This window comes from Asterias rubens, chromosome 4 (assembly GCF_902459465.1).
Source record: "Asterias rubens chromosome 4, eAstRub1.3, whole genome shotgun sequence".
NCBI lineage: Eukaryota > Metazoa > Echinodermata > Asteroidea > Forcipulatida > Asteriidae > Asterias > Asterias rubens.
Genome location: NC_047065.1, coordinates 8,083,232 through 8,110,663, shown reverse-complemented (window position 1 = coordinate 8,110,663; position 27,432 = coordinate 8,083,232). Strand labels below are relative to the sequence as shown.

Genomic DNA, 27,432 nt, shown 5'->3' with positions numbered 1-27,432 from the left:
GAATGATTCCTATGATAACGGTGATCCTGATAGAGGTGACCATGACAACGGTAGTATTGTTTGGTGTTGTTGATGGTCATCATGACATCGATAGTATTGTTTGGCGTTGTTGATGGTCATCATGACAACGGTAGTATTTTTTGGTGTTGTTGATGGTCATCATGACAACGTTAGTATTGTTTGGTGTTGTTGATGGTCATCATGACAACGGTAGTATTGTTTGGTGTTGTTGATGGTCATCATGACAACGGTAGTATTGTTTGGTGTTGTTGATGGTCATCATGACAACGGAAGTATTTTTTGGTGTTGTTGATGGTCATCATGACAACGGTAGTATTGTTTGGTGTTGTTGATGGTCATCATGACAACGGTAGTATTGTTTGGTGTTGTTGATGGTCATCATGACAACGGTAGTATTGTTTGGTGTTGTTGATGGTCATCATGACATCGATAGTATTGTTTGGTGTTGTTGATGGTCATCATGACAACGGTAGTATTTTTTGGTGTTGTTGATGGTCATCATGACAACGGTAGTATTGTTTGGTGTTGTTGATGGTCATCATGACAACGGTAGTATTGTTTGGTGTTGTTGATGGTCATCTTGACAACGGAAGTATTGTTTGGTGTTGTTGGTGGTCATCATGACAACGGAAGTATTTTTTGGTGTTGTTGATGGTCATCATGACAAAGGAAGTATTTTTTTGTGTTGTTGATGGTCATCATGACAACGGAAGTATTTTTTGGTGTTGTTGATGGTCATCATGACAACGGTAGCATTGTTTGGTGTTGTTGATGGTCATCATGACAACGGTAGTATTGTTTGGTGTTGTTGATGGTCATCATGACAACGGAAGTATTTGTTGGTGTTGTTGATGGTCATCATGACAACGGTAGTATTGTTTGGTGTTGTTGATGGTCATATGGTTATATTTAAAACTGCAATAATTATAATGGTGATATGACACTGGTGATATCGATGCTCTTAATAACAATGTAACTAATAACAATCAACGGTGATACCGATTGCTCCGATAATGATGATTATGATAATAATGATATCGGTGATCATTAAAAGTGAAGCAGGATACAGGTGGCAGTGATAGGGATTAAAATGACATTGGTAAATGTGACGGTGATTCATGGAGATAACAATGATGGTTGGGTAATGATGATAATGATTGTTATGAATGAATACGTAAACATGTTTGTGATCTTGCCTAATGAAGGTAGTGTTTGGGAAGTTGAGTGTCCTGGTGAGAACGTGAAGAATTGTACCGTGGGATGGCAATGAGTCTGTGTGGTTCATGTAGATGATGTTGATGTTGGTTATGTTATGATGATACTAAGCGAGGAAAGTCAAGTGGTGTGAAGAGATCGGTGATTGGGATCATTATCAATGGTAATTGGAATATAGAGATTTTAAAATACGATCATGGGATGGTTGGAATAACAATGACAACCACATTGATAATTCATTGCATATTGACGAGGTTAATCTAAACCTATAGTTAGACCAGGGTTTGAGCTATAACGGGACTTTAACACCAACGAAAAGACAAACACAATGACTTCGCGTCTATAGGGATAAATTAGTACACAGCATTGTAGATTTATGCGGCCTTTTTTGCATATGCGGCCGATCTAATTCATGCTCAAGTTGAGCCGGAGGGAAAGCTGAAATCTGCCAGTCAGACTGTTATACGGTACTCACATGTCTGACCCCGGTACAGACGGCACAATCAGACATTTATGCAAATGCTTCTGAGACAAACGTCTGTTCAGTCAAATCAAGGCGAAGACAGGTTTGCAGGCAATTGGATGTATGCTGCACTGTGTGTGCTCCACCGCTTACCCAACTCGCTGGCTCATGTTCCAGCTTTCCGTCAGTGGCACTGACAATGTTTTGCATTAAAGCCTACATTAGGCCCTATATGTTCACAAAGATTCTTTTCAAAATGCGTAATAGTTTTGTTTAGGGTCATTTTGTATTATTAATATATTCATTAATTACATGCGTTCCATAATAGTCCATAAATGACTTCCATAAATAAGTGTACAGCGTCGCGGCAGTTTACATGGCAAAATAAAGGTTGACACGTGACGTGTGTTGTCACCAATCAAATTACAAGGATCTGTGTGTGTTACGTAATACCATCTATCTAGTGGATTGTCTACTGTAACATAAACGTTTGCTTCATAGCCGACCATTTTGCTTATAGTGCTATCTGGCTACAAAGTTCTCATTAAGAAGACGGTTTGTAAATCAGTAGTCTGATCAGGCTTAGGGGAAAGAAACAAAAGAAGAAAAATATTTAAATAATAAATTACAAAACAAAATTAGTCTTGATGTGAACGAATCGGGGCTTTTGACTGCGGAGACCGTACGATAAACTTCTGGTAATCTCATGATAATCGCAGCTTAAAATAACTTTCAGGGTAGCCTATAGTTCGTATTCATGCAAACTCGAAATTGAGACTGGCCGAATTAAACAATTTATTTACAGATACGAAGTAGAAACAACAACATATTTTCGTTTGCCTACTTGGTTGAAAGTGCAAGAAGTTGCCCCTTCAAAAAAACTTGTTTCTACTACAAGATTGTTAGGGATATCCTATCGACATCTTTCCTAAAAGGTTGTCAATTGATTTGCCGCATAAATAAGCATGTTTAAATCTCAATGTTTAAGTACCGCACTTGGGCCCATAGGGTGACTAGTCAATGGATCTTTTAGACGCCGTTTACAGTTGGTAATAAATTGTGAGTAATAATCAGTATAATAAACATTCACGCAGCAAGGACCAGTAAAATGAGATCCTCATTTCTCCATATACAGTTATTTACGGGAGAAAGCTTTAAAAACATTTAGGTGGGTTGGATTTGAGAAAGATGTGTCAAAACAAGTTGTTGCTAAAAGCAGCTGTCTACCCCGGCAATGTCATCTTCATCACTATCGGTAACCTTCAACATTACAAGGTAAATTAGCTTTGAGGGGAGATAAACCTCAACAATATCTAGGCCACAATTTCCTTTGAGGTGCGGAGAATGGTCTTGATTAGTTAGCTTCAGACACTTGTAATAATCCAAGTGCAGGTTTAATGTGCTGCTCTGTAGATGTTCCTCTATTAGTGCACTCAATGTGATGTAAATTAGTTATCACCAGGGACATATATATCACTCATGTCAGTCTATAATGGTGTCATTATTATGCAAGGCCTTTGTAAGTTGTCATTTGACTAAGGTTGGTTGAAGCTTATGCTGTATGAATTGTGGTTTCATTTTTGTTACTACCTTATCATCAATATAATTTGCAGTGGAAAGCTGACTAAGGTTGGTCGAAGCTTATGCTGTATGAATTGTGGTTCCTTTTTTGTTACTACCTTATCATCAATATAATTTGTAGTGGAAAGCTGATAAGGATAGCATCTCAAACACAATAAATAGTTCAACCAAGTTTTTATATATTTTTGTAGCATTATTTTACCACAACTTCGACGACCATTTTTGACTATCTTTTTTTGCGGTTTACTAATATCATGAAACCACTACAGAGAATAATTCTAAAATATGATCCCTTTTTATGTTACTGTTGGATTTACCACTATAAACTGACATTTCAATTTCACATGTTTTCGACACGGACACCATTTAAACACAATATCCCTCACGCTGAATTCTTTTCTATATCCGATGTTTTAGGTTTTAAACTTTGGCTGAATAAATAATTCTAATTCTAATTCTATAAATAAAAACTTTATAACAGGTTTCAGGTAGAATTGTTTAGGTACAAGTATAATTATTGTTATGGGGTGACATCAATGTTTTGTTTTGTATTGGGCACATGGGTGTTTTTTGAAAAAAAATTATTACACTATCCGATTAAAAAGATGCACATTTTGTGTGTAAAACCAGTGATTTAATGCTTTGTACGGCATTTCGGTATCATAGAATTTTTTTTACATTTTAGCCAGAAGTTAGTATGTAGCCTAATAACGTATGATCGTAAAAAACGACGCTTTACTCTTTCCGTAACAAATCCAAAGGAATTGGCTTAAAAGAGCAGAGTAAATAATCGTTTTCAAAGACACAATCGTTTTCAAAGCAAGTTTATATCATTTTTTTCCGGATTAGAATGGTTCACAAAAGGTTCACAAATGGTATACAAATGGTGCGTTCATTTTTCATGCAAAAAATGCCTTGTTTTGTTTCCTTTCTATTTTCTCTTTAGGATGAATATCTAAGAAAAACACTGTAACACCTTCGGGTGCGCTCTTGTCAAAAACTACACCACAAGCATAATTCTGGTAACTTGGAGTTTGTGGCTTCATCTTATGAGATGACCGATTCAACATTTATCCATCTGCACCTTGAGGTTATAAAAACAAATAACGTACATTACGATTGCATTTGTTTGAGAGATTACAGACAAAAGGAATAAAAACGTGTTCCTTTAATTGGACCAGGTCGACATTTCAAATTCAATAATCTGTAATAAAACAAAGTTGAATTGAAGGGCACGGTTGCAGGTCGAATTTGAAAAAAGAACATGACAACCGTTGCTGTCCATTTTTTTTATTATACTTAATCAAGTAGTTGTTTAGTTGTGTAGTTAGTACGCTAGTTAGTTCATTAGTTTGTAAGTTAGTTGTTATATGTATGTATATATTTATTTATTTATTGTTGTAGGACGTTCATACGTCTTCAGTCTGTAGTGAAGATAACAGCCGTTGCTGTGCGTTATTTACCTATTAATTTACTCAGATGGCTGTTTAGCTGTTTGCAAATAGTTAGTTAGCCAGTTAGTAAGTAAGTAAGTAAGTAAGTAAGTAAGTTAGTTAGTTAGTTAAATTAGTTTAGTAGTTAGTTAGTTGGTTGAGTTAGTTTGTTAACTTTAGTAAGTGTGTAGCTTTTTATTCATTTGTCTGTTTTTTTGTAGAAAGATCATAACGTCTTTAATGTCTGTAGTGAAAATGTTTTCACCACATGCGCCCAGTTTTGCCTTCCATACGTTGGAAGCATTGCGTGCCAAGAACATCTGCAATACTAACCCAATGATAATGTTCCAAGCAATTCGAAAAATGTTTAGCTATTTTCCCTAATGCATATGAATCACAGATGATTTCCTCCATGGACAATTATTCCACCAACCAAAATAATGACATACTCATTTGACGCAGAACGATAGTAAATTGTATTTGATGAGCTTTAGTGTAATGTGAGAGTTGGCTGAAATATCGAACTTAATATTTGCGATTTCTTTGCTATGGCTTTGGGGGGAATTGTCGCTCCAGCTACATGAATGAAGTCGCCATGGCACAATTACTTGCTGAATACTCACAAGATCAACTTGCTTAACAATGACTTTCTATAATAGAGGCAATAGTCCATGCATTGTGTATTTGGAACGGTGTTGTGGTGTGCGAGGGGACTTCATTATAACAGTTTAGCATTCACAGTGTATTGTTGTTACAGGTTAAAGGCAGTGGACACTATTGGTAATTACTCAAAATATTTATTAGCATAAAACCTTTCTTGGTAATGGGGAACGGTTGATAGTGTAAAACATTGTGAGAAACAGCTCCCTCTGAAGTAATGTAGTTTTCGAGAAAGAAGTAATTTTTCACGAATTTGATTTTGAGACCTCAGGTTTGGAATTTTTTTTTCATTAATATCTCGCAATTTCGACGACCGATTGAGCTCAAATTTTCACAGGTTTGTTATTTTATGTATATGTTGAGGTACACCAACTGAGAAGACTAGTCTTCGACAATTTAACCAATAGTGTCCACTGTCTTTAACTCATTTGTTCCACACTATTTCAGCGATCATTATGTGATACACAAAGTAATACCAGTTCTGCATGCTGCTGAAATTGTGTTATTTTTCCCTTTTCTTTCAACCTTGGTTGAGAATAATTTGTGTCCATTCCGAATTTCTCAGTAATTTTACATTTTGTATGGATACTTCACGTCGTGTTATCATAACGTCAAACATACAATGGCTGAGTATTTCCCTACGACATAAACCCTTATTTTAAAAACAACTCATAATGTTATTCCTAATATGCTCATCATTATGAAAGCATTATTGCCGTCTCGAATGTAACGAAAAACATTAAGTTCATCACAAAATAAATTAAAGCATAGTTTAGACCTAGAAATAATGTCAGAAATAACTGACTGCATTCTCTTCATGTACTTCTGAAATGTCAAACAATTAAATACTTAAAGAGAATGAAGAAACCAGCATGCCATGCCAAACAGCTTTCATGTATACACTCGGCATGTTGAAACCTCAGCACGGAAAGCGTGGGAGGAATGTTGTTTGTTAACCGCAGATGGGAAACTAGCTCAAAATGTCCATGGTCTACAACCTTGCATAATGCATTTCAGATTTCATGCAGAATGCTCCAAGCCCATGTCTAATAATAACACTGCTAACTTTTGCAAAACTATTTTTTATCAAGCTTGCTATCTTCGATTTGTTATGTTGACAAACAACTTAATCAGTATAAAAACAATATTGTTGATATTAATTCTAACAAATCTCTTTGGTTCAAGATAATGTACGGTATTGGTAATGTTGACAGAATTGTGCCTCAATTTGAACCCTCCGTGAATCAAATAAAGGTACACCGTGGCATGTTGTGATGCATCATCTTATTGGATCAAAAAATGGCGCAGTATGTCAAACTGCTGCTCGTAAAATTATACATGAAAGTAAGGCAATTTTCGAATGTTGCTCTTCCTAACATAATTATATGCATTATGTTTGGTCTTCTTTTATGCAATAATCATGCCTACATGTAGGAATAAGTGCGTAGTTTGTTAAAGTTTTCAGACACTATGTGGCTTGAATTAAGACAAGGTACGAGGTGCCTGTGATGATGGATGGGTTCTAATAAAACCTCCTTGAATCAAGATAAGGTACACAGTGGCATACGATGATGGTTGTAATAAAACCTCCTTGAATCAATATAAGGTACACAGTGACATACGATGATGGGTTCTAATAAAAGCTCATTGAATCAAGATAAGGTACACAGTGGCATACGATGATGGTTGTAATAAAACCTCCTTGAATCAAGATAAGGTACATAGTGGCATACGATGATGGGTTCTAACAAAACCTCCTTGAATCAAGATAATGTACATCGTGGCATACGATGATGGTTGTAATAAAACCTCCTTGAATCAAGATAAGGTACACAGTGGCATACGATGATGGGTTCTAACAAAACCTCATTGAATCAAGATAAGGTACACAGTGGCATACGATGATGGTTGTAATAAAACCTCATTGAATCAAGATAAGGTACACAGTGGCATACGATGATGGGTTCTAACAAAACCTGATTGAATCAAGATAAGGTACATAGTGGTATACGATGATGGTTGTAATAAAAGCTCATTGAATCAAGATAAGGTACACAGTGGCATACGATGATGGTTGTAATAAAAGCTCATTGAATCAATATAAGGTACACAGTGGCATACGATGATGGTTGTAATAAAACCTCATTGAATCAAGATAAGGTACACAGTGGCATACGATGATGGGTTCTAATAAAACCTCCTTGAATCAAGATAAGGTACATAGTGGTATACGATGATGGTTCTAATAAAACCTCATTGAATCAAGATAAGGCACACAGTGGCATACGATGATAGTTGTAATAAAACCTCCTTGAATTAAGATACGGTACACAGTGGCATACGATAATGGGTTCTAATAAAACCTCCTTGAATCAAGATAAGGTACACAGTGGCATACGATGATAGTTCTAATAAAACCTCATTGAATCAAGATAAGGCACACAGTGGCATACGATGATAGTTGTAATAAAACCTCCTTGAATCAAGATAAGGTACATAGTGGCATACGATGATAGTTGTAATAAAACCTCCTTGAATCAAGATAAGGTACATAGTGGCATACGACGATGGGTTCTAACAAAACCTCCTTGAATCAAGATAAGGTACACAGTGGCATACGATGATAGTTGTAATACATCCTCCATGAATCAAGATAAGGTACACAGTGGCATACGATGATAGTTGTAATAAAACCTCCTTGAATCAAGATAAGGTACATAGTGGCATACGATGATGGGTTCTAACAAAACCTCCTTGAATCAAGATAAGGTACACAGTGGCATACGATGATAGTTGTAATAAAACCTCCTTGAATCAAGATAAGGTACATAGTGGCATACGATGATGGTTCTAATAAAACCTCATTGAATCAAGATAAGGTACACAGTGGCATACGATGATGGGTTCTAACAAAACCTCCTTGAATCAAGATAAGGTACACAGTGGCATACGATGATAGTTGTAATAAAACCTCCTTGAATCAAGATAAGGTACATAGTGGCATACGATGATGGGTTCTAATAAAACCTCATTGAATCAAGATAAGGTACACAGTGGCATACGATGATGGGTTCTAATAAAACCTCATTGAATCAAGACAAGGTACACAGTGGCATACGATGATGGCTTCTAATACAACCTCCTTGAATCAAGATAAGGTACACAGTGGCATACGATGATGGGTTCTAAAAAACTTCCTTGAATCAAGATAAGGTACATCGTGGCCTGTGTGATGATGGCTTCTAATACATCCTCCATGAATCAAGATAAGGTACACAGTGGCATACGATGATGGTTGTAATACAACCTCCTTGAATCAAGATAAGGTACATCGTGGCATGCGATGATGGTTCTAATAAAACCTCATTGAATCAAGGAAGGTACATCGTGGCATGTGATGATGGGTTGTAATAAAACCTCCTTGAATCAAGATAAGGTACATCGTGGCCTGTGATGATGGCTTCTAATACATCCTCCATGAATCAAGATAAGGTACATAGTGGCATACGATGATGGTTGTAATACAACCTCCTTGAATCAAGATAAGGTACATCGTGGCATGCGTTGATGGTTCTTATAAAACCTCATTGAATCAAGGTAAGGTACATCGTGGCCTGTGATGATGGGTTGTAATAAAACCTCCTTGAATCAAGATAAGGTACATCGTGGCCTGTGATGATGGCTTCTAGTACATTCTCCATGAATCAAGATAAGGTACATAGTGGCATGTGATGATGGCTTCTAGTACATCCTCCATGAATCAAGATACGGTACATAGTGGCCTGTGATGATGGCTTCTATAATTCATTCCCCCATGAATCAAGATACGGTACATAGTGGCCTGTGATGATGGCTTCTAAAACATCCTCTATGAATCAAGATACATTACATCGTGGCCTGTGATGATGGCTTCTAATACATCCTCCATGAATCAAGACAAGGTACATGGTGGCCTGTGATGATGGCTTCTATAATTCATTCCCCCATGAATCAAGATACGGTACATAGTGGCATACGATGATGGGTTCTAATACATATTCCATGAATCAAGATAAGGTAAATGGTGGCCTGTGATGATGGTTTATAAAACATCCTCCATGAATCAAGATAAGGTACATGGTGGCCTGTGATGATGGCTTCTAAAACATCCCCCATGAATCAAGATAAGGTACATCGCTGTGATGATGGCTTCATCCTACATGAATCAAGATAAGGTACATCGTGGCCTGTGGTTATGGCTTCTAATACATACTCCATTAATCAAGATAAGGTACATAGTGGCCTGTTATGATGGCTTCTAATACATCCTCCATTAATCAAGATAAGGTACATCGTGGCCTGTGGTTATGGCTTCTAATACATACTCCATTAATCAAGATAAGGTACATAGTGGCATGTAATGATGGCTTCTAATACATCCTCCATTAATCAAGATAAGGTACATCGTGGCCTGTGGTTATGGCTTCTAATACATCCTCCATTAATCAAGATAAGGTACATAGTGGGCTGTGATGATGGCTTCTAAAACATCCCCCATGAATCAAGATAAGGTACATCGCTGTGATGATGGCTTCATCCTACATGAATCAAGATAAGGTACATCGTGGCCTGTGGTTATGGCTTCTAATACATCCTCCATTAATCAAGATAAGGTACATCGTGGCCTGTGATAATGGCTTCTAAAAAAATCCCCCATGAATCAAGATAAGGTACATCGCTGTGATGATGGCTTCATCCTACATGAATCAAGATAAGGTACATCGTGGCCTGTGGTTATGGCTTCTAATACATACTCCATTAATCAAGATAAGGTACATCGTGGCATGTGGTTATGGCTTCTAATACATCCTCCATTAATCAAGATAAGGTACATCGTGGCCTGTGGTTATGGCTTCTAATACATCCTCCATTAATCAAGATAAGGTACATAGTGGCCTGTGATGATGGCTTCTAAAACATCCCCCATGAATCAAGATAAGGTACATCGCTGTGATGATGGCTTCATCCTACATGAATCAAGATAAGGTACATTGTGGCCTGTGGTGATGGCTTCTAATACATCCTCCATGAATCAAGATAAGGTACATAGTGGCCTGTGGTTATGGCTTCTAATACATCCTCCATTAATCAAGATAAGGTACATAGTGGCCTGTGGTTATGGCTTCTAATACATACTCCATTAATCAAGATAAGGTACATAGTGGCCTGTGGTTATGGCTTCTAATACATCCTCCATGAATCAAGATAAGGTACATAGTGGCCTGTGGTTATGGCTTCTAATACATCCTCCATTAATCAAGATAAGGTACATAGTGGCCTGTGGTTATGGCTTCTAATACATCCTCCATTAATCAAGATAAGGTACATCGTGGCCTGTGGTTATGGCTTCTCATACATCCTCCATGAATCAAGATAAGGTACATAGTGGCCTGTGATGATGGCTTCTAATTCATTCCTCCATGAAATGCTTTGCTTTTTGAGAAAACTTTAAAACAATTTATCAATTCTCGGTATCGAGAATAACGGATTTATTTTAAACACATGTCATGACACGGCGAAACGTGCGGAAACAAGGGTGGGAAGTCAACCACGCTGGTTTTGATGTACCTTGGTCTTGGTGCAAAGGGCATGTTTGCTGAGGTGCTCGTTGGTGAAACTTGAAACCCTACCTTATTAGTCATTGGCTAAACTTGTATACGATGTTATAGGACTTAAGATATTGTACTAGCATTTTAATGTCAATTTAATCATGAAATCCGTGGGTGATATATTTAATCAAAGAGTTTCCAATAACACCACGATGTTAATAAGTATGTGTCCCTGCATAATCAAAATATACCTTATCATCCCCATCATTATCCTCAATGATCCTCTTGATCATTATCATTACCCAAACAAGTTACCCTCATCACCCTGTTCATACCCATAACCATCCTCTATAATATCCTCAATCTAATCTAACCCATCATCTCCCTGGTTATCGTCACCTTTATCATCCATATTTACCCTGGGGTCAATTTCATAGAGCTGCTTAGCAAAAAATTTGCTTAAGCACGAAAATAGCTTGCTTATTTAACACAAGTTACTGGCCGAAATTTCATCCATATACATGTACATTGCTTTTGACTGGTATTTAGCTGTTGTTTACTTAGCATAACAATTGAGTGGAGTCTTGGCCTGTAATCTGGTTTTACTAAGCAAGGAATTTTTTTTGCTTAAAGGATTTGTGTATGTTTTCAAAATTTCCATAGATTTACATTACACTTACAGGGTTGGAAGATAATGATAGTGGAAAGCTTCTCTTCAAATACTACTTACTGAGGTGCTGTAGTTTTTGAGAAATGAGTAAAACAACGTCATGAAAATACGTTTGTGAATGCTTAAAATAATTTTCGTCTCATGAGACGAAAGTTATTTTCATGACATTGTTTTACTCATTGACCAAAAACTACAACACCTCAGCACGTAATATTTTCAGGGAAGCTTTCTACTATCATTATCTTCAAACTGTGTAAGTTTAGTGTAAATCTGTGGACATTGTGTTTTTTGTCCTACAAAAAGTACATACACCCTGTAAGCAGCTCTATGAAATTGGGCCCAGGTCATCCCTATCATCTCGTTTCCCTGATCGTCGACATCCTTTTCAACCATCATAACCCTTCCTTGTCATCAATCATCATCCTGATCATCGTCATCATAATCATCTCCATCGCCCTGATCATCTGCTACCATCACTAATCAGTGATCATTAGTCAGCAACCTGGGCCCAATGTCATAGAGCTGCTCAGTACAAAAATTTACTGAGCATGAAATTTCTACCTTGATAAAAACAGGATTACCAACCAAATTTTAACGTGATTTTGGTTGGTGATACTGTTTGGTAATTGTCAAAGACCAGTGTTTTTTCTTGGTGTATCCCATCATAAGCATAAAACAACAGGCCTGTGAAAATTTGGGCTCAAATTGTTCATCGAAGTTGCGAGAAAATGATGAAGAGAAAACAATATTGTTGGATGAATTTGTGTGCTTACAGATAGGAATAAAAGACTTCTAGGTAGAAGTCTTTTATTATTTTAGTGAGAAATTACTTATTTCTCAAAAACTACGTTTAAACGAAGTTGCGAGAAAATGATGAAGAGAAAACAATATTGTTGGATGAATTTGTGTGCTTACAGATAGGAATAAAAGACTTCTAGGTAGAAGTCTTTTATTATTTTAGTGAGAAATTACTTATTTCTCAAAAACTACGTTTAAACGAGGGAGTCGTTTCCCACAATGTTTTATACTATCAACATCTCTCCAATGCTCGTTACCAAGTCAGTTTTTAAGTAAAAATTGTTTTTTGAGTAATTACCAAATGTGTACCTTCCCTTTATAAGATTGATTGCATTTGTTGTTGTTGCTGTGTTAGCAGCGTAATATCATAGCAGCATGGTGAACAATATGGCAAGGCGATGTACGGCTAATAAAGCTCTTAGCACAATACAGTACCTTGAAAAATGTTAATGCAAGTTACACTGAAAGCTTCAGATGCCCTAATTTGGTTTTACTATTGTGGCAATATTCGCTTTTAATTCAATAACACCGTATGGCGCTTTCGGCTACATGAAACTAATTTTGTTCATAACGACTGCAATGTTTTTAAAAGAATAGTTTCAGTAAGTTATGAAAAGGTTTGCGTTAACACCATGCAAAGGGGTGGTTCTAAAAAGAACCGTTGGTTTCAACTCGACGTTTCGATCAGTATGTTCTGATCGTCTTCTGGAGTTTCATTAGGCTTAAAGGAACACGTTGCCTCGGATCGGACGAGTTGGTCTACGAAAAGCGTTTGTAACCGTTTGTTATAAAATGCATATAGGAAAGATGTTGTGTAGGTGGAACACAATGATCTACACAAATATACCTCAAAATGCGTGGTCGACCATTTTATGGGCGACCGTGTTTTTTTTTCAACGTTAAAGGAAAACCGTGCAACGCCGAGGTATGTTGGTGTAAATCATTTTATTCAGAAATACATTTTCGTGAATAAAGGCGAACATGAAAAACCTTCATACTTCGCTTGGTTTTGAAATAACGTAAACATCTAATCGGACATTTTCTTTAAAAATAGTTTCATATTAATGGGGGATGTGTCTCTACTCAATTAATGCAATGATTAAACTGCCGTGACGAGGTTAGGAGACGATAGATTTTAAACTAAAATGAGTTAATTAAACGTAGGTTGCATGTGATTAATATCACTGTTAATCAAATCAAAACCCTATTTGTCTTACAGACGTCTGACATCATAACTTTTTCAGTGCGTTGATTGCGATAAGGTATTAATATGTTGTATATGTTGACAATTACATAATGTGTTTTAATTGACATCCTACATAGTTACGCTCATTAGTTTACTCTTCCAGAAACGATGACGTACTTTGCAGTTTAAAGGCACTGGGCACTACTGATTATTGTCAAAGACCAGCCTTCTCACTAAGTGAATCTCAAATGCATAAACTAACTAACATGTGAAAATTTGAGCTCAACTGGTCGTCGAAGTTGCGAGACAATAATGAAAGAAAAACACCCTTGTCACACGAAGTTGTGTGGGTTTAGACGGTTGATTTCGAGACCTCAAGTTCTTTATCTGAGGTCTCGAAATCAAATTCGTGGAAAATTACTTCTTTCTCAAAAACTATGTCACTTTAGAGGGAACCGTTCGTCACAATGTTTTATACTGCCAACCTCTCCCCATTACTCGTCACCAAGAAAGGTTTTATGCTCATGATTATTTTGAGTAATTACCAATAGTGTCCACTGCATTTAATAAAGACTTATGAATGTGTACGACAATAAAAAAAAAACTGAGCAACTTTACTCACTTGGTACAGCAGCTTTCGAAAATATAAAACAATATTATAGAACTATTACCTCATACGTAATGTGGTTATGAAACAAGATATCAAGTTTTTATCCCCAACAATTTTTAATCTGAGAAACGTTACTGTCAGAAACGTTTCTCAGATTGTGTAGGCCTACTTCAATTACGGATTATTCGTCCAGCGTAGAATTAACCTCTCCGGGTTTCCAATGATATCTCAAAAAGCTTCCAAATACTTTAAAAGCTTCCTAATATAAAATTATCTCAATCATTTTCATATCCTAAGATACTAAGTAATACTGTAAACTACTCATAATTTGAATATATTTATAAAACTTTGTAAAATGTGTAAGTTTTAATGTAGGGCAGCAATGAAATAAATGTGTGCAAATACAATGGCTTCTGACTGGCACCCCCGAACAAAGATATTGACAAAATAGGGACACCGCCAATATAGGGCTAGATAGCTCAGTTGGTAGAGAGCCGGCACGTTAATCCGGAGGTCGTTGGTTCGAATCCCACTCTAGTCAATTCTTTGTTCAATCCCAAAAATCATTTACAAATTTACCCAGTCAGTTTCCCTTGTGGTTTATATTGATAAATACAAATACAAATACAAAAAAACGCTACTACCTTTTGAAATGAAACTTAATAATAATAATAATAATAATAATAATAATAATAATAATAATAATATTTAAAATTTATATTGCGCCCCTTACATACAAAATGATCAGAGGCGCAGAACACGTGTTGAAAAGCACAGAGTGGAAGAAAAAGACAAAGAAAAAAGACTGGTCACCAGGCCAGTGCCCAAACAAAAGTATGGGGATACGTCTGTCCCGCCACAATCGAACTGTTGCAAAAAGGCATGGGCTACGTTCCCTCTAAGTTTGAACACTATACCAACTTCCCCTTTACAAATTTGGTTTTACAAGAATATTAATATCTATATATCCACACACATTTTGTTTTAGTTTTGAATTGCAATCTAAAACTTGCAAAAGGAAGTTGTTGTAACAACGATACCAAACGTCCGGTGGGTTGTATTCTGTTACGTATTCTGAAACGTCGACTTCATGGGCCTATAAGAAATGGATTACCAGTGAATCCATTTTGATTTTAGAACGAATTGAAACGAGATGAGGAAACCGGAAAACAGTTTCAGTTGCCATGGAAAGAATCTGATTTATGTCTATCTATACACCGACAATAATCCTATATAGGAGAAGCAGACAGCATTTTGTTCTTCGTAAACATTTCAAAAACCTTGTCGTACAATCAACTTTAACAACCTAAATAATATCTGTCGCGGGTTTCATGATCTGAAAAACCACAATGTGGAACTCAAACATAATCGAGTTAAAAAACTCAAAAATGTTTATTTAATGTGAGGAGAACATTACCTGTCTTGTATGTTTGTACACAAAACGATACCCCCCCCCCCCCCCACCCACAATCACCACTACACCCCCATCCCCGACACATCCCTTCTCTAGCCGGCCCTGTAACAACAACATCGGCAAATACCTACACACCAAAATTATGTAAGAATTGTATCGCAATATTTGCCAACATTCTTGGGAAAACAGTGTATCTGGCTGTTTTATTTTGGATGAAGTCTGACTGCAATCAGCTAAAGTGGACATTAACTCAACGATTAAAAGCTCTCAAGCAAAAAAAATAATTAAGTTTGGTATAAAGACTCTGCAAACTAATGGCATAACAAGTTAAGTGTGTTGGAAGTACAGCAGACCTCGAGAGTATAGTGCATTTTAAAGAGACATTTGACTTCGAAGTACTGCGGTTATGGAAAAAGATTTGAACATTTCTCAGATTGTGTATCCCTGGCCCAATTTCATAGAGCTGTTTCAGCACAAAATTTTGCTTAAGCTAAAAGTTCCTTGCTTAGTAAAATCAGACTACCGGCCAAGACTCAACTGAATTGTTATGCTAAGCAAACAACAGCTAAATACCAGTCACAAGTAATGTATATGGCGTAACAATTTTGCCAGTAACCTGTGTAAAATAAGCGAGCTATTTTCGTGCTTAAGCAAATTTTTTGCTTAAGCAGCTCTATGAAATTGGCCCCCTGTCAGGAATTATTCTTCCTGATTGGACATAATAAGACACTGCTCCAGATTGTCTGCGATATCTACAAAACTTGACCACCTTTTGAAATGAAATTTCCACGTGTTTAGTTTTATTGTATAGATCGAAACTGTTCCAAAAACAAAGGTATACTCTTGCCTTTTAAAGGGAAGGTACATGTTTGGTAATTGTCAAAGACCGGTCTTCTCACTTGGTGTATCCAAACATAAGCATAAAATAAGAAGCCTGTGAAAATTTTAGCTAAATTGGTCATCGAAGTTGCGAGAAAATGATTGATGAGAGAAACACAGCCATGACGAATTTGTGTCCTTTGAGATGGGAATAAAATACTTCTGGCTCGAAGTTTTTTGGTTTTGTTTTACCTCTTTGAAATTACCTCTTTCTCAAAATCTATGCTACTTCAGAGGGAGCCGTTTCTCACAATGTTGTATACTATCAACAGCTCTCCAATGCTCGTTACCAACTCAGTTTTTAAGGTAATATTTGTTTTGAGTAATTACCAAACGTGTACCTTCCCTTTAAGGGGAAGTGCATGATCGTTATGCGAGTCAAATTCATTCCAATCCTTTAGTATCTCAAGAAACTTATCGTACATTTAGGACTACATGGATAAAACATTGCATGTTCATTAAGACATAAGTTATAAATTCGTGCGGGATGATACAGGCGACTCTAATATGAGCAGTTTTAAAACACCTTTCTGAGAAATGTATTATATAATATAGAAAGGTTTGCGGTAACACCATGTCACGACTATCTCTAATGACTTGGGGTGGTTCTGAAAATAACCGTTGGTTTCAACTCGACGTTTCGATCAGTATGCTCTGATCGTCTTCTGGAGAAAGCTGGACTCTGAGAAATTTATTATCATATATATAGTTATATCAACAACAAAATGGGTAAAATGAGTGTTGGTCCTTTATGTGAGCTAGTGGATTTTGAAATAGTTGGTTAGAAGTAAGTTTTAAAAAAATCCAAACCGACGATAAGATAGTATGGTCGAAATGTTAAAATATGACTGTAGGCCTATTAATGAACAGATATTTAACAAATGTATATTGTTCGATTTAATATAGCTGTAGTGTTTGTTCATTTGTGGGTTGCTGCTTGCTTGCTATAAGTCAATTCGATAACTGGCTTTATTTAAAGTGAAACGAGATTTTATTTTCATCACTAGTTGAATTAGAATATAGTGGCATAAGACTTTTGCCATTTTGAATCCTGTGCAACTGGCACTTTTGATGTTGTTTGCCGATTGCATGTTTTTTCTTCTGAGCGTGTAACCAAGAACGACTGAAGAAATATAAATTGGCTATATTATGCTCTGACTTGAAGCCTGTGGCATGCAGCTCACATTAAGCCAGAACATCTACAGGTCATCTCTTACCCTGCCACACTATACTACAATGTACATCCCTTAATTCGTTGAATTACATTAGCAGGAATTGAGTTTCATGATCACAACACGGGTTCCCATTAAATATGAACACTGCATATATGTAACACTGCGGGCTCTAATTACCGTTTGGTACAATGAAGTTCTTCACCCGTAAGCAATTACCCAACTGAGACGGCCACAAAAGTTAAAACAAAAACACGAAAATGAAACTTACTGATGCGGTACGTAGAAATAGCAGGCAAACAAAATATGGCAAGGAAAGTGATTAACATCAGTGGAGAAAGACGCATAATTCCCCGCCGTGGACTGAGTTATTGAGTCGCACGCTACATCATGCCTTGTCGCCAGCAGACTTCCCGCGTGTACTGGATGCATGTAGCTCACACCATCTCAGTGCCTTGCCAACACAGCCGCCTTAATCCACGAATAATGCATTCTCATGTCTGGAAGATCACGACCGAATCTTAGGATGTAAGTACCTCTACACACACTCCCATACAATGAAGGTGTCCACGCCAGACTCGTTGGCTTTCCACAATCATGGGTGAGGGTTGTTATGAAGCCGACTGAGGTAACCCTGGTTCACACTGCCGGCCGGCCTCTAGCTTTCTATCCCCTCTCTCCCTCTCTATGCTACATGCATTGATTAGTGCTCAAACTCCAATAGGCATCTTGTATTTGAAGTATAGTGAGCAATCTTTACGTGTACACTCAGATTGCACTGCACGATTCAAAAATTCCGTCTTTTCCTGTCTTTCAACACAGCCAAAATGTGCAGTTCTTAAACCCTATATCACTCAATAAGAAAATTCTGAAACTTAGCCCATTAATTTTAAGAAGTTAAATATTAATTCACATTTGTATTTATACAGGATATAAATTATCTGGTGTGACTTTAAGATACGGTGATGGACGGTATTCATGCCCCCCCCCCCGAGAGTAGAATCGTGATTTATCAGACGTTATTCCTCCATTTGCATTTTAAAGGTGTATGTTTTATACAACAGCTTGACTAACAATCTCATGTTATACACAGACGATCACGTGGTCATGTGCATCCCCGCGTTTCAAGTTGTTGTGCACTTCTTCTTCTTCTTCTTCTTCTTTCTTTCTTCTTTTTTTTGGGGGGGGGGGGGGCGGACGACAAAATGTGAATACAAGTCTGTGTTGTGGTTGTGACACTATTGGTAATTACTCCAAATAATTATTAGCATAAATCCTTACCTCACAAGTAATGGGAGAGGTTGATATGCGTCACTGAAGAGGGAGCAGTTTCTCACAATGTTTTAAAACATTGTGAGAAACTGCTGTCTCTTCAGTGACGCAGTTTTCGAGAAAGAAGTAATTTTCCACAAATTTGATTTCGAGACCTCAGAATTAGATTTTGAAATCAAGCATCTAAAAGCACACAACTTCGTATGACAAGGGTGTTTTTTCTTTCATTATTATCTCACGACTTCGACCATCAGTTGATCTCAAATTTTCACAGGTTTGCTATTTTATGCATATGTTGAGATACACAAACTGAGAAGACTGGTTTTGACAATATTACCAATAGTGTCCAGTGTCTTTAACATGCAATTTATTTCTTGTTCAAAAACCAACCAAATTTCTATTTGTTGCATATTGCTTGTTAGTGGTATATCCAGCTGTTGCTTGCCTATCCTGAAAATCACGTGGAAACTTGGTTTTATCAAGGAAGAAATTTCATGCTTAGCAACCTCCCCCATTACTCGTAATCAAGAAAGGTTTTTTGCTAATAACTATTTTGAGTAATACCAATACGACAAAACAACCACGACTTGGACTCGAACCCACACTCTGAAAATCGAAAACACCGGTGCTCTTAAACGGCCACGACACGCCACAGACAGGTGGACACGTCTTCGGGAAATAGTGAGTTGTTATTTCAGGCAGAAATATTTTTATGGAAAGGCTTAGATTTTGCAAAAAATTTAACAAATTATTAAATTAAGTTTAAAATGCTTTCCAAAACTAATCAAAGTTGATTGCATGTGTTCTGAGACATGCAGAATGAGCACATGCGGGGAACGAGAATGAGTATGCGGGGATGTGTAGTTTCAATGATTCCTGAAGCCTGACAACATTCATTATGTAAGATCCGATCATGAGGAACGGTCTTCCAGTTTAGTCAAGCCGTGTCCGTATTAGCGTCTATGGCTACGGCTTAATCATCACGTCAACATGCCATGAAGCATTGGTGGCAGTAGGAACACCATTAGCAACAGCCGTAGCCGCAGCCGCAGCCGCAAATGAGGATCAGGCCTCCCACCACAATGGACTCGATGTAAGATCCTAAAGTTAATGGAGAGGAACTGTAACAGTGACACTAAAGTTCCACTATTTTTCTTTCGTTAAAGGAACACGTTGCCTTGGGTCGGTCGAGTTGGTCTTTAAAAATCGTTTGTAACAGTTTGTTATCAAATGCATGGGTAGAAAGATGTTGTAAAGGTAGAATACAATAATCCCCATAAACATGCCTCAAAATTGCACGGTTTTCCTTTTACTAACACGGTCGGCCATTTATGGGAGTCAAATTTTTGACTCCCATAAATGGCCGACCGTGTTAGTTCTTACAGTAAAAGGAAAACCACGCAATTTCGAGGCAAACTTGTGTGGATCATTGTATTCTACTTTTAAAACATCTTTCAAACCATATGCATTTTATAAAAAACGGTTACAAACGCTTTTTACAGACCAACTCGTCCGATCCAAGGCAACGTGTTCCTTTAAACTTAGAAAATATTGTAAAAGTTGTATGTTAAATAGGTCACCTCGGAAACAGCCGTAGGCTATTGTGTACTTTTGCGTAAAATTGTATTAGGTCTATAATCCCTTATTAGTGGCACTTCTTCGCCGTTGCTTTCATAATCTCCGATTATAACCCCTTTCAACAAAATTACAAGAATGCAACCCCGATGGTGATTATAAATGAGATTCGTCACATAATAGTTTCACATGGAAAGCAAACAGCACAGTTCACGCAGTTCAAATAATGGATGTTGGCACGTGCCCGGTGAGTGGGGTGGAGCCTGCCTCTCGCGCCTTTAATATCGACAGCGCCGAGCCCTCAGGAATACAAGAGTTTGAATCCTGCCAACCAAACCATTTGCAATTATTATTTTTATGATATCAGGGAAATCAATAAGAATTGAAAAAAATAAAATCAGAATCAAGCTGTCATATAAAGGGACAAGATAGACATTGGTGTAACTGCCGTTTCCTTTAAGTGTCTGTTTTACTCAGAGGCGTTCAGGGACCGAGTTTCAATATAGTGATCTAACAATGTACACTCCCTTTAAAGTTGTATGCAAAGTTGTTGTGTTGATGATGCACTTCAAAAAGAGACAGGGAACTAACCGCTTAACGTGTATTTGTCGGGAGCTAGAGTATAGTGTTACCATCGACTGTGTTAAAGATGCATAGTCGGGAAACCAATGTACGCCACAATGTACGTCACACCTACTAGCTTAAATCCATGCTTTAGACGATGGGGTGATTTTGAAAATTGCCGTCTACCCTATTTCCCTTTATCCCCAGGATTTTCTTCAGTGGTCACATCACAAAAGATTAATATCAATCAGTGCCATAGGGGATTTTGTCACCCTGGTGTGCGTGTCTCCCACACCGAGTGTGCCGCCGAAGATGATTCAAGAGAGGGTGCTATTTCATTTGATTTTAACGCAAAGTTGGTTCGGGCACAGAAACGCCACGCCTGCTTCGTACCAAACTACAACAATTAGTTTGTTTTTAAAAGCCAATTTTGTTGTTATTCGTGCGCGTATCAACGATGAACTCAACTGGGCCGTCATTACAACACGAAGTCCGCAAAATAATCGAATTGACTAATAATGGTTTCTTGAAACCGTGATTAATTTTTTTTTTTTTACAGAAGTCTGTTTCAGATTGTTTTTCCCTAAGCTTTGGCATTAAATATTTGTATTATATCATTCTGGATATAACTTACAAACAAAGTTTAAAAGGTTGGCCACAGCAGAGTAGAACAAGTTTGTGCCCTAAGACTTCTCATCCAACACCGATTGGAGAAGCAAGGTGGAAAGGTGTTTGCCGTCTTTGTCGACTACAAAAAGGCATCATACCGTGTATGGCATTTTGGTTTGTTCGCTGTCTTGCAACAATATGGCGTCCCTGGAAACTGATCAACTGACCACGTTTCGCTGGTGCACAAGTCTGCTGATACTACATTGTGGATTTCATTGTTGGTTTCAATTGCCGGTAACCATTACAGGGCGGTTTCAATTGCCGGTAACCATTACAGGGCGGGAAATTTTCAAAAACGAAGAATCGAGGTACAATTTTTTCGGTCAGATTGCAGCAAAATTATTTGGAGAAAAACATGACCACAACAATGAATTGATATAGCTGAACAACATAAACAAGGTCCGATAGAGATTTTAATGTGGGAGTACCTTTCTTGCTCGTCTTTAAGGATCTGTAGGCTACAGCAAGGCTAAGAGCTACATCGGAGTTCTACCTCTATGCATAGACCAAGGACGAGACTACTGTACTGGAGAGGTTGAGCGGGGTATGCCCATGTTTGCCGGATGAGGGCGCTGTACACGTTTTGGTGATAATCATCAACTAGTCGATCGATTTTGAAGTGTGGTTGTTTTAAAAGTGGTAGGCCTTTTGCGGACACTGATATCAAGAAACATGGAAACTAGCCAACGTTACATAACCGATAACAACCTTGCCTGCCAGGAAATCCCATGGAATGCACATGACCAGCCGTTTTTTTAACACGGTGACGTTGTCTATATACAAGCCGAAGCCCAGTCAGCATAGTGTTAGTGTTAGGCCTACATTCATTATAAAGTAGGGCGAGCGAGGCTGGGAAAAGTGCCGCTACTTTGACCCTCTCTTGAACTACTACCCGCTACAACATTTTCATCAAATTGTGATAGCGCCCTTTCAGGTGGCTTATAATAATTGTCCGACAATAAGTTGCACCCAAGCGGCGCGGGCGGGGTTGGTAGATATGGTTTTAAAAGGGGCATGCAGTTTTCATTTAAAGTTGACTAAAAACGGGTGGTCATTAAGCATAGCTCTCCCCGCCCTCTAAATGGGATCGAACAATTCCCACGTTAATGTCCAATAATACATCAAACAAAACTTCAAAAGCACCCACGGAATGGGTCGACCCTGCGGTGCTCACTCGGGTGAGCCGCTGACAATAGCTAATCGAACGATCACACCCGCCCTCTCGTGCTAACGGCATGCACCTCAAACGAACGTACCCACACAGAACGTATACACGCAAAAGTTGAAACATTTTTGAAAAAGAATTACATTACTGATTCTTTTCATACTAAACATCCTTTGTCCTCGCCACTTCACTCCTTTTGGTTCATAGCCACCAATATTGTTTCTGAAATAGAAACTTTGATTGGCTGTTATTTTCCCGCTTCTTTATGGATCCTTTCCTTAATCCTTTTCCCCTCTCTTTTTCTATAAATGGATATGTATTTGTTTGTACTTTTTTATGCCTCTGAAGAAGGTCCGGATTGGATCGAAAGCTAAGGCCACCTACCATATTCATTATACTGATTCTTTTCATATATATGTTTTGCCAGTTAAACCATAGTTACGAACTTTGTGAAACATCAACGGCTGTTTTGAAGCTGTAAACGAACATTCCATTGGTAAAATTTTTGAAGCAACAAAATTGTTAGGGAGCAGTTTTGTCAGGACTCAGGATGTGCATTTTGCAAAATCCGTTGTGTGTTTATATAAGCAATCGGCCGTCGGGTTTTGTTAACGAAAGAGCCCTCATGCGCGGTTGAATCGGGTACTACATATTTACGAATCTCTCCATACAAAATTAACCAAACTGGACGTACAAACTCTCAAAATAACAAGGCAAATGTTTTCTGAAGGGAATTAAGTGAGAGGATGTAGGAGTTGTCATTAAAGACTAATAAAATTACCGTTTCCATTATTTTAGTTTGTATAGGGTTCCACATCAGATATGATAACAATAACATGAGAATTAATTGATACAAGCGGGATGCCGCGCTTCGCGCGGCAACCCCGCTAGAAAGCTCTACGTTTAAAATGCTGCGTTGTGTACATGGGAGGGTTAAAGAGGCTGGACAGGGTCACAATACAAATCACTGTGGCAAACCACCCATCCAAAGTTAAGACAAATCTTAGTGCTTTGTGAAATCGTACACTATTACCCTTGTCCGTCTTTTTCCGTTTCTGCATTATTTGTCAACCCATCCAGTGTTTTCCAGTTTCCAGCGGGTCCCGATAGTAGTTCTTTCCCAGTCCTGTGTATATCCCGTTTCTTTTATTTTTTTCCCATTCAGTTTATTCCTGTTCTGTATCGATTTCAAGTCCCCTTTCTTTTTTTCCGTCACCAGCCCCGTTCATTTTTTCCCACTCCCCTGTCCCACCGTGTGCCCCTTCCCTATCCCGTCCCATATCTACCCACGCCTCACGTCCCCGCGATCCCGTGCATTGGCATTGTTCTTTGCTTGCGCTTTGCCACTATTTACCTCTAACTCATATTTTCCAGTTTCGCGCGGGTCCCGTTTGTGGTTCTTTCCCGTTTCATGGGCTTGATCCCCCCATTCAGTTTAATATTTTCCTGTTCCATGTCCCATGTCATGATAGTCCCTTTTCATTTTTTCAATCCCTACCCCAGCCCTGTTATTTTTCCTCGTCGTTTTATTTTTGTCGTTCCCCCGCCCGTCCCCACACAGACATACCACTTTGTGCCCCTTCCTCCTGTCCCCATCCTAAATCTAACCCGTACTTCCTTCCCTACATCCCGCCCGTGAATTGTTCTTTGCACCTTTTTCCGGCCCATAACTTTCCCCGTTCCGCGCGGGTCCCGCCAGTCAGGTGGTTCTCCGTTTTGTGTATTTTTCTCTGTCCAGTTTATTTTTCCCTGTCCAATGTTATCATTAGTCCCTTTTTCTTTTTCCCCTTTCCGTATTATTTTCCCAGCCCTTTTACTATGTTCCCTATATTTTTTGCCGTTCCCCGCCCCTTCCAACAGACGTACCACACTGCGTGCCCCTTCCTTCTCCATGTACCACAACGTGCTCTAATAACCCCCACCAGCCTACGTCCTGTCGTCGTGAGCCTGCACTCAATCACAAAGTTATACACGCTTGCGCTTTGACTGTGACATCACAAACAACACATATCCCCAACCCACGGGTACCCCGAAATTGACCCCAGGACGCATCAATTTAGCAGGGTGCGGGCACCACTTAACGTGAAAACAACATAGCGGCGCCCATGCGATTTAAGCGCTTTTATAATATAGATGAGAATAAACTATGCTCAGCAAACTCGCTTTGTTTTGTGATAAATCACGATGAATGGGGCCTCAGATTCTAAAATCGTGTACACGTTATTGCAACCAAAGCAAAAATCATTCAACAGTTATAGCAACCAATCAATGTATTTATTTTCAATACAATTTTGCAGAAAATGACTTTAGTGAGAAATTACCTATTTCTCAAAATCTATGCTATATCAGAGGGAGCCGTTTCTCACAATGTTTCAGACTAGCAACAGCTCTCAAAAGCTCGTTACCAGGTCAGTTTTAAGTTAATATTATTCGTTTTGGGTAATTACCAAACGTGTACCTTCCCTTTAAAAATATGTTGGGCCAAAACAAAACTCTACTATTTTTCTCAATGTCGGGCCAGGAATCGAACCGTTCACAAATGTCATAGTAGCCTAAATATAAATGGGTAAGCCCACATAGGCCAAAGAGGCGAAACAAAAATAACAAAATAAGGGTGTCACGTCAAGCATGCATTTTCATTTAACTCTTTTTTTTTTTTTTTTTTTTTTTACACGGGATCATTGTAGGTCTAACATAGTAAAGAATGATAGTGGGGGGGGGGGGGGTGGGCTATATCGCTCATTTGCATTGAGTGTTTTTTGAATACGCACAAAATAGACTTTTAAAATGCATAATTTCTAACAAAATTCGTAATAACTCGAGATTGCAACGAGCAAATTGTATGGATCGTTCAGTATTTTCAATTCATGTACGTTGTTTAGTTCTATATAATAGGGACCTTGTTGCCAAGTTGACTTTCTTTCTCGCGCCCATGGCGGGGATCGAAAAACTATCGAAATTGCCGCTACTCGTTTTACGTAACTTTCCATAACTCGTGAACTGCGCCGCGCAGTTGCCTGGATCAAACGGCTTCTTGAAGCTGGACAGTTTATCTGTCCACTCATGTAACAATTTTGATGATTGGCTAACTGTAACCTGTTGCCTAGTCTTGGTTCCAAGACCATTGGTGTTGCGCGGTCACACACAACCAACGTTCCGATTATGCACGGCAAAAACTGTACACGCTTGTTATGAACGAACGCTAGCGGGCGCTCTGTTTCTCTGATTTAGATCTCACCATGGTCTTGGTTATTTGCAACGACGGGTCTTAACTTTTATATTGTTTTTCGGCAAATCTCCCCCGACTTTCCGGTGGAGCCATTCAGAGGCTGCGTGCGGTGGCTCATGAATAATAATAAGTGTTGTGCATGCAGTGTACAATGCATGCAGTAAGTGCGTTGCATGACTTTTGCTATACTCTGCATGTGTGTGTGGGTATACGTTTTTATCGGAGTATAATATTATCCAGATCCGTAGGATTTGAAACTTTGCATGGTGGAAATACGATATAGAAAGGTTTGCGGTAACACCACAAATCTTTCTATTAATATCCAGATCCAGACTTCTGCATTGCCATGGTGCAGTTTGAGGACCCAGTTTGAAATGCGATCGTGGCGTTATGCTCCCGACGTGCCAGGGCCCAATTTCATGAAGCCTGTATTGGCACAACAATTTGCTTAGTTAGCACAAAGTATTATTGCTTAGCAGAAACTGGTTACCAGCCAATTTTTAATAAAATTTGAAATGTTGTTGGCACGTAAGCAGATCTAGGAATGTAAGCGTAGCGTAGCTGCTAAGCTTGGATGACATATCTTTTGAAACGTAAGCATATCTTGGAACGTAAACAAAGCTGCGTATCTTGGAACGTAAGCGTAACTTGACATAGGATTGAAAGCGTACCTTTTGATATTATAGCGTAACTTCAAGGAACGTAAGCAGATCTTGGAATAAGCAGAGCGCGGAGCTGAGTAGCTGCGACTATAGTCGGGTCATAAATTCCACTAGTTGCCCAATTTAATCATTACCTCAAAAATAACTCTTCATTCACAGAATTAAAAAATAATACTTTGACAATATTATGCTTTGCGGGAATTTTGTTTTATCAATTTTTTTTATTTCAACCTTTTATAAAAAAATTCTAATAATTTGTTTAAGCTACTCACACAACGATGTCAATATAACAAAATGCGGTATTCCTACGTTTTGACATCTTCAAAATTACCTGAAAAGAAATTAGGGGCCATGAAACAAAATGGAGCAATTGGAACGTTGCGATCATAAGAAACAACGGATTAGACACCCGCAAGCTGGGAGTTCCAGCGCCCGGGATTTAACACCTCCAACCCCCACGAGACACGGCATGGGCGGTACGTGATATTCCACAAGGCTTACGTTCCGATTGCCCCACGCCGTGCGGCCGTACAAGCGTCCGTTACACGGACTCTCTGAATGCTAATCTTACGTTCGATTTTGACCATTATTTACGATTTCAAATCG

General features: G+C 38.3%; 1 protein-coding gene across 1 annotated transcript in view; it reads right to left on the bottom strand.

The window, feature by feature from the left end:
• The window catches only part of LOC117289558, a 47,952-nt gene extending 29,476 nt beyond the window's left edge, over positions 1 to 18,476 (bottom strand). The window contains exon 1 of the mRNA XM_033770716.1: positions 17,962 to 18,476. Coding sequence (XP_033626607.1) covers positions 17,962 to 18,037 — 76 coding nt within the window. The 5' untranslated portion in view covers positions 18,038 to 18,476. The remainder of the gene's footprint in view (positions 1 to 17,961) is intronic.
• Positions 18,477 to 27,432: the final 8,956 nt, after the last annotated feature.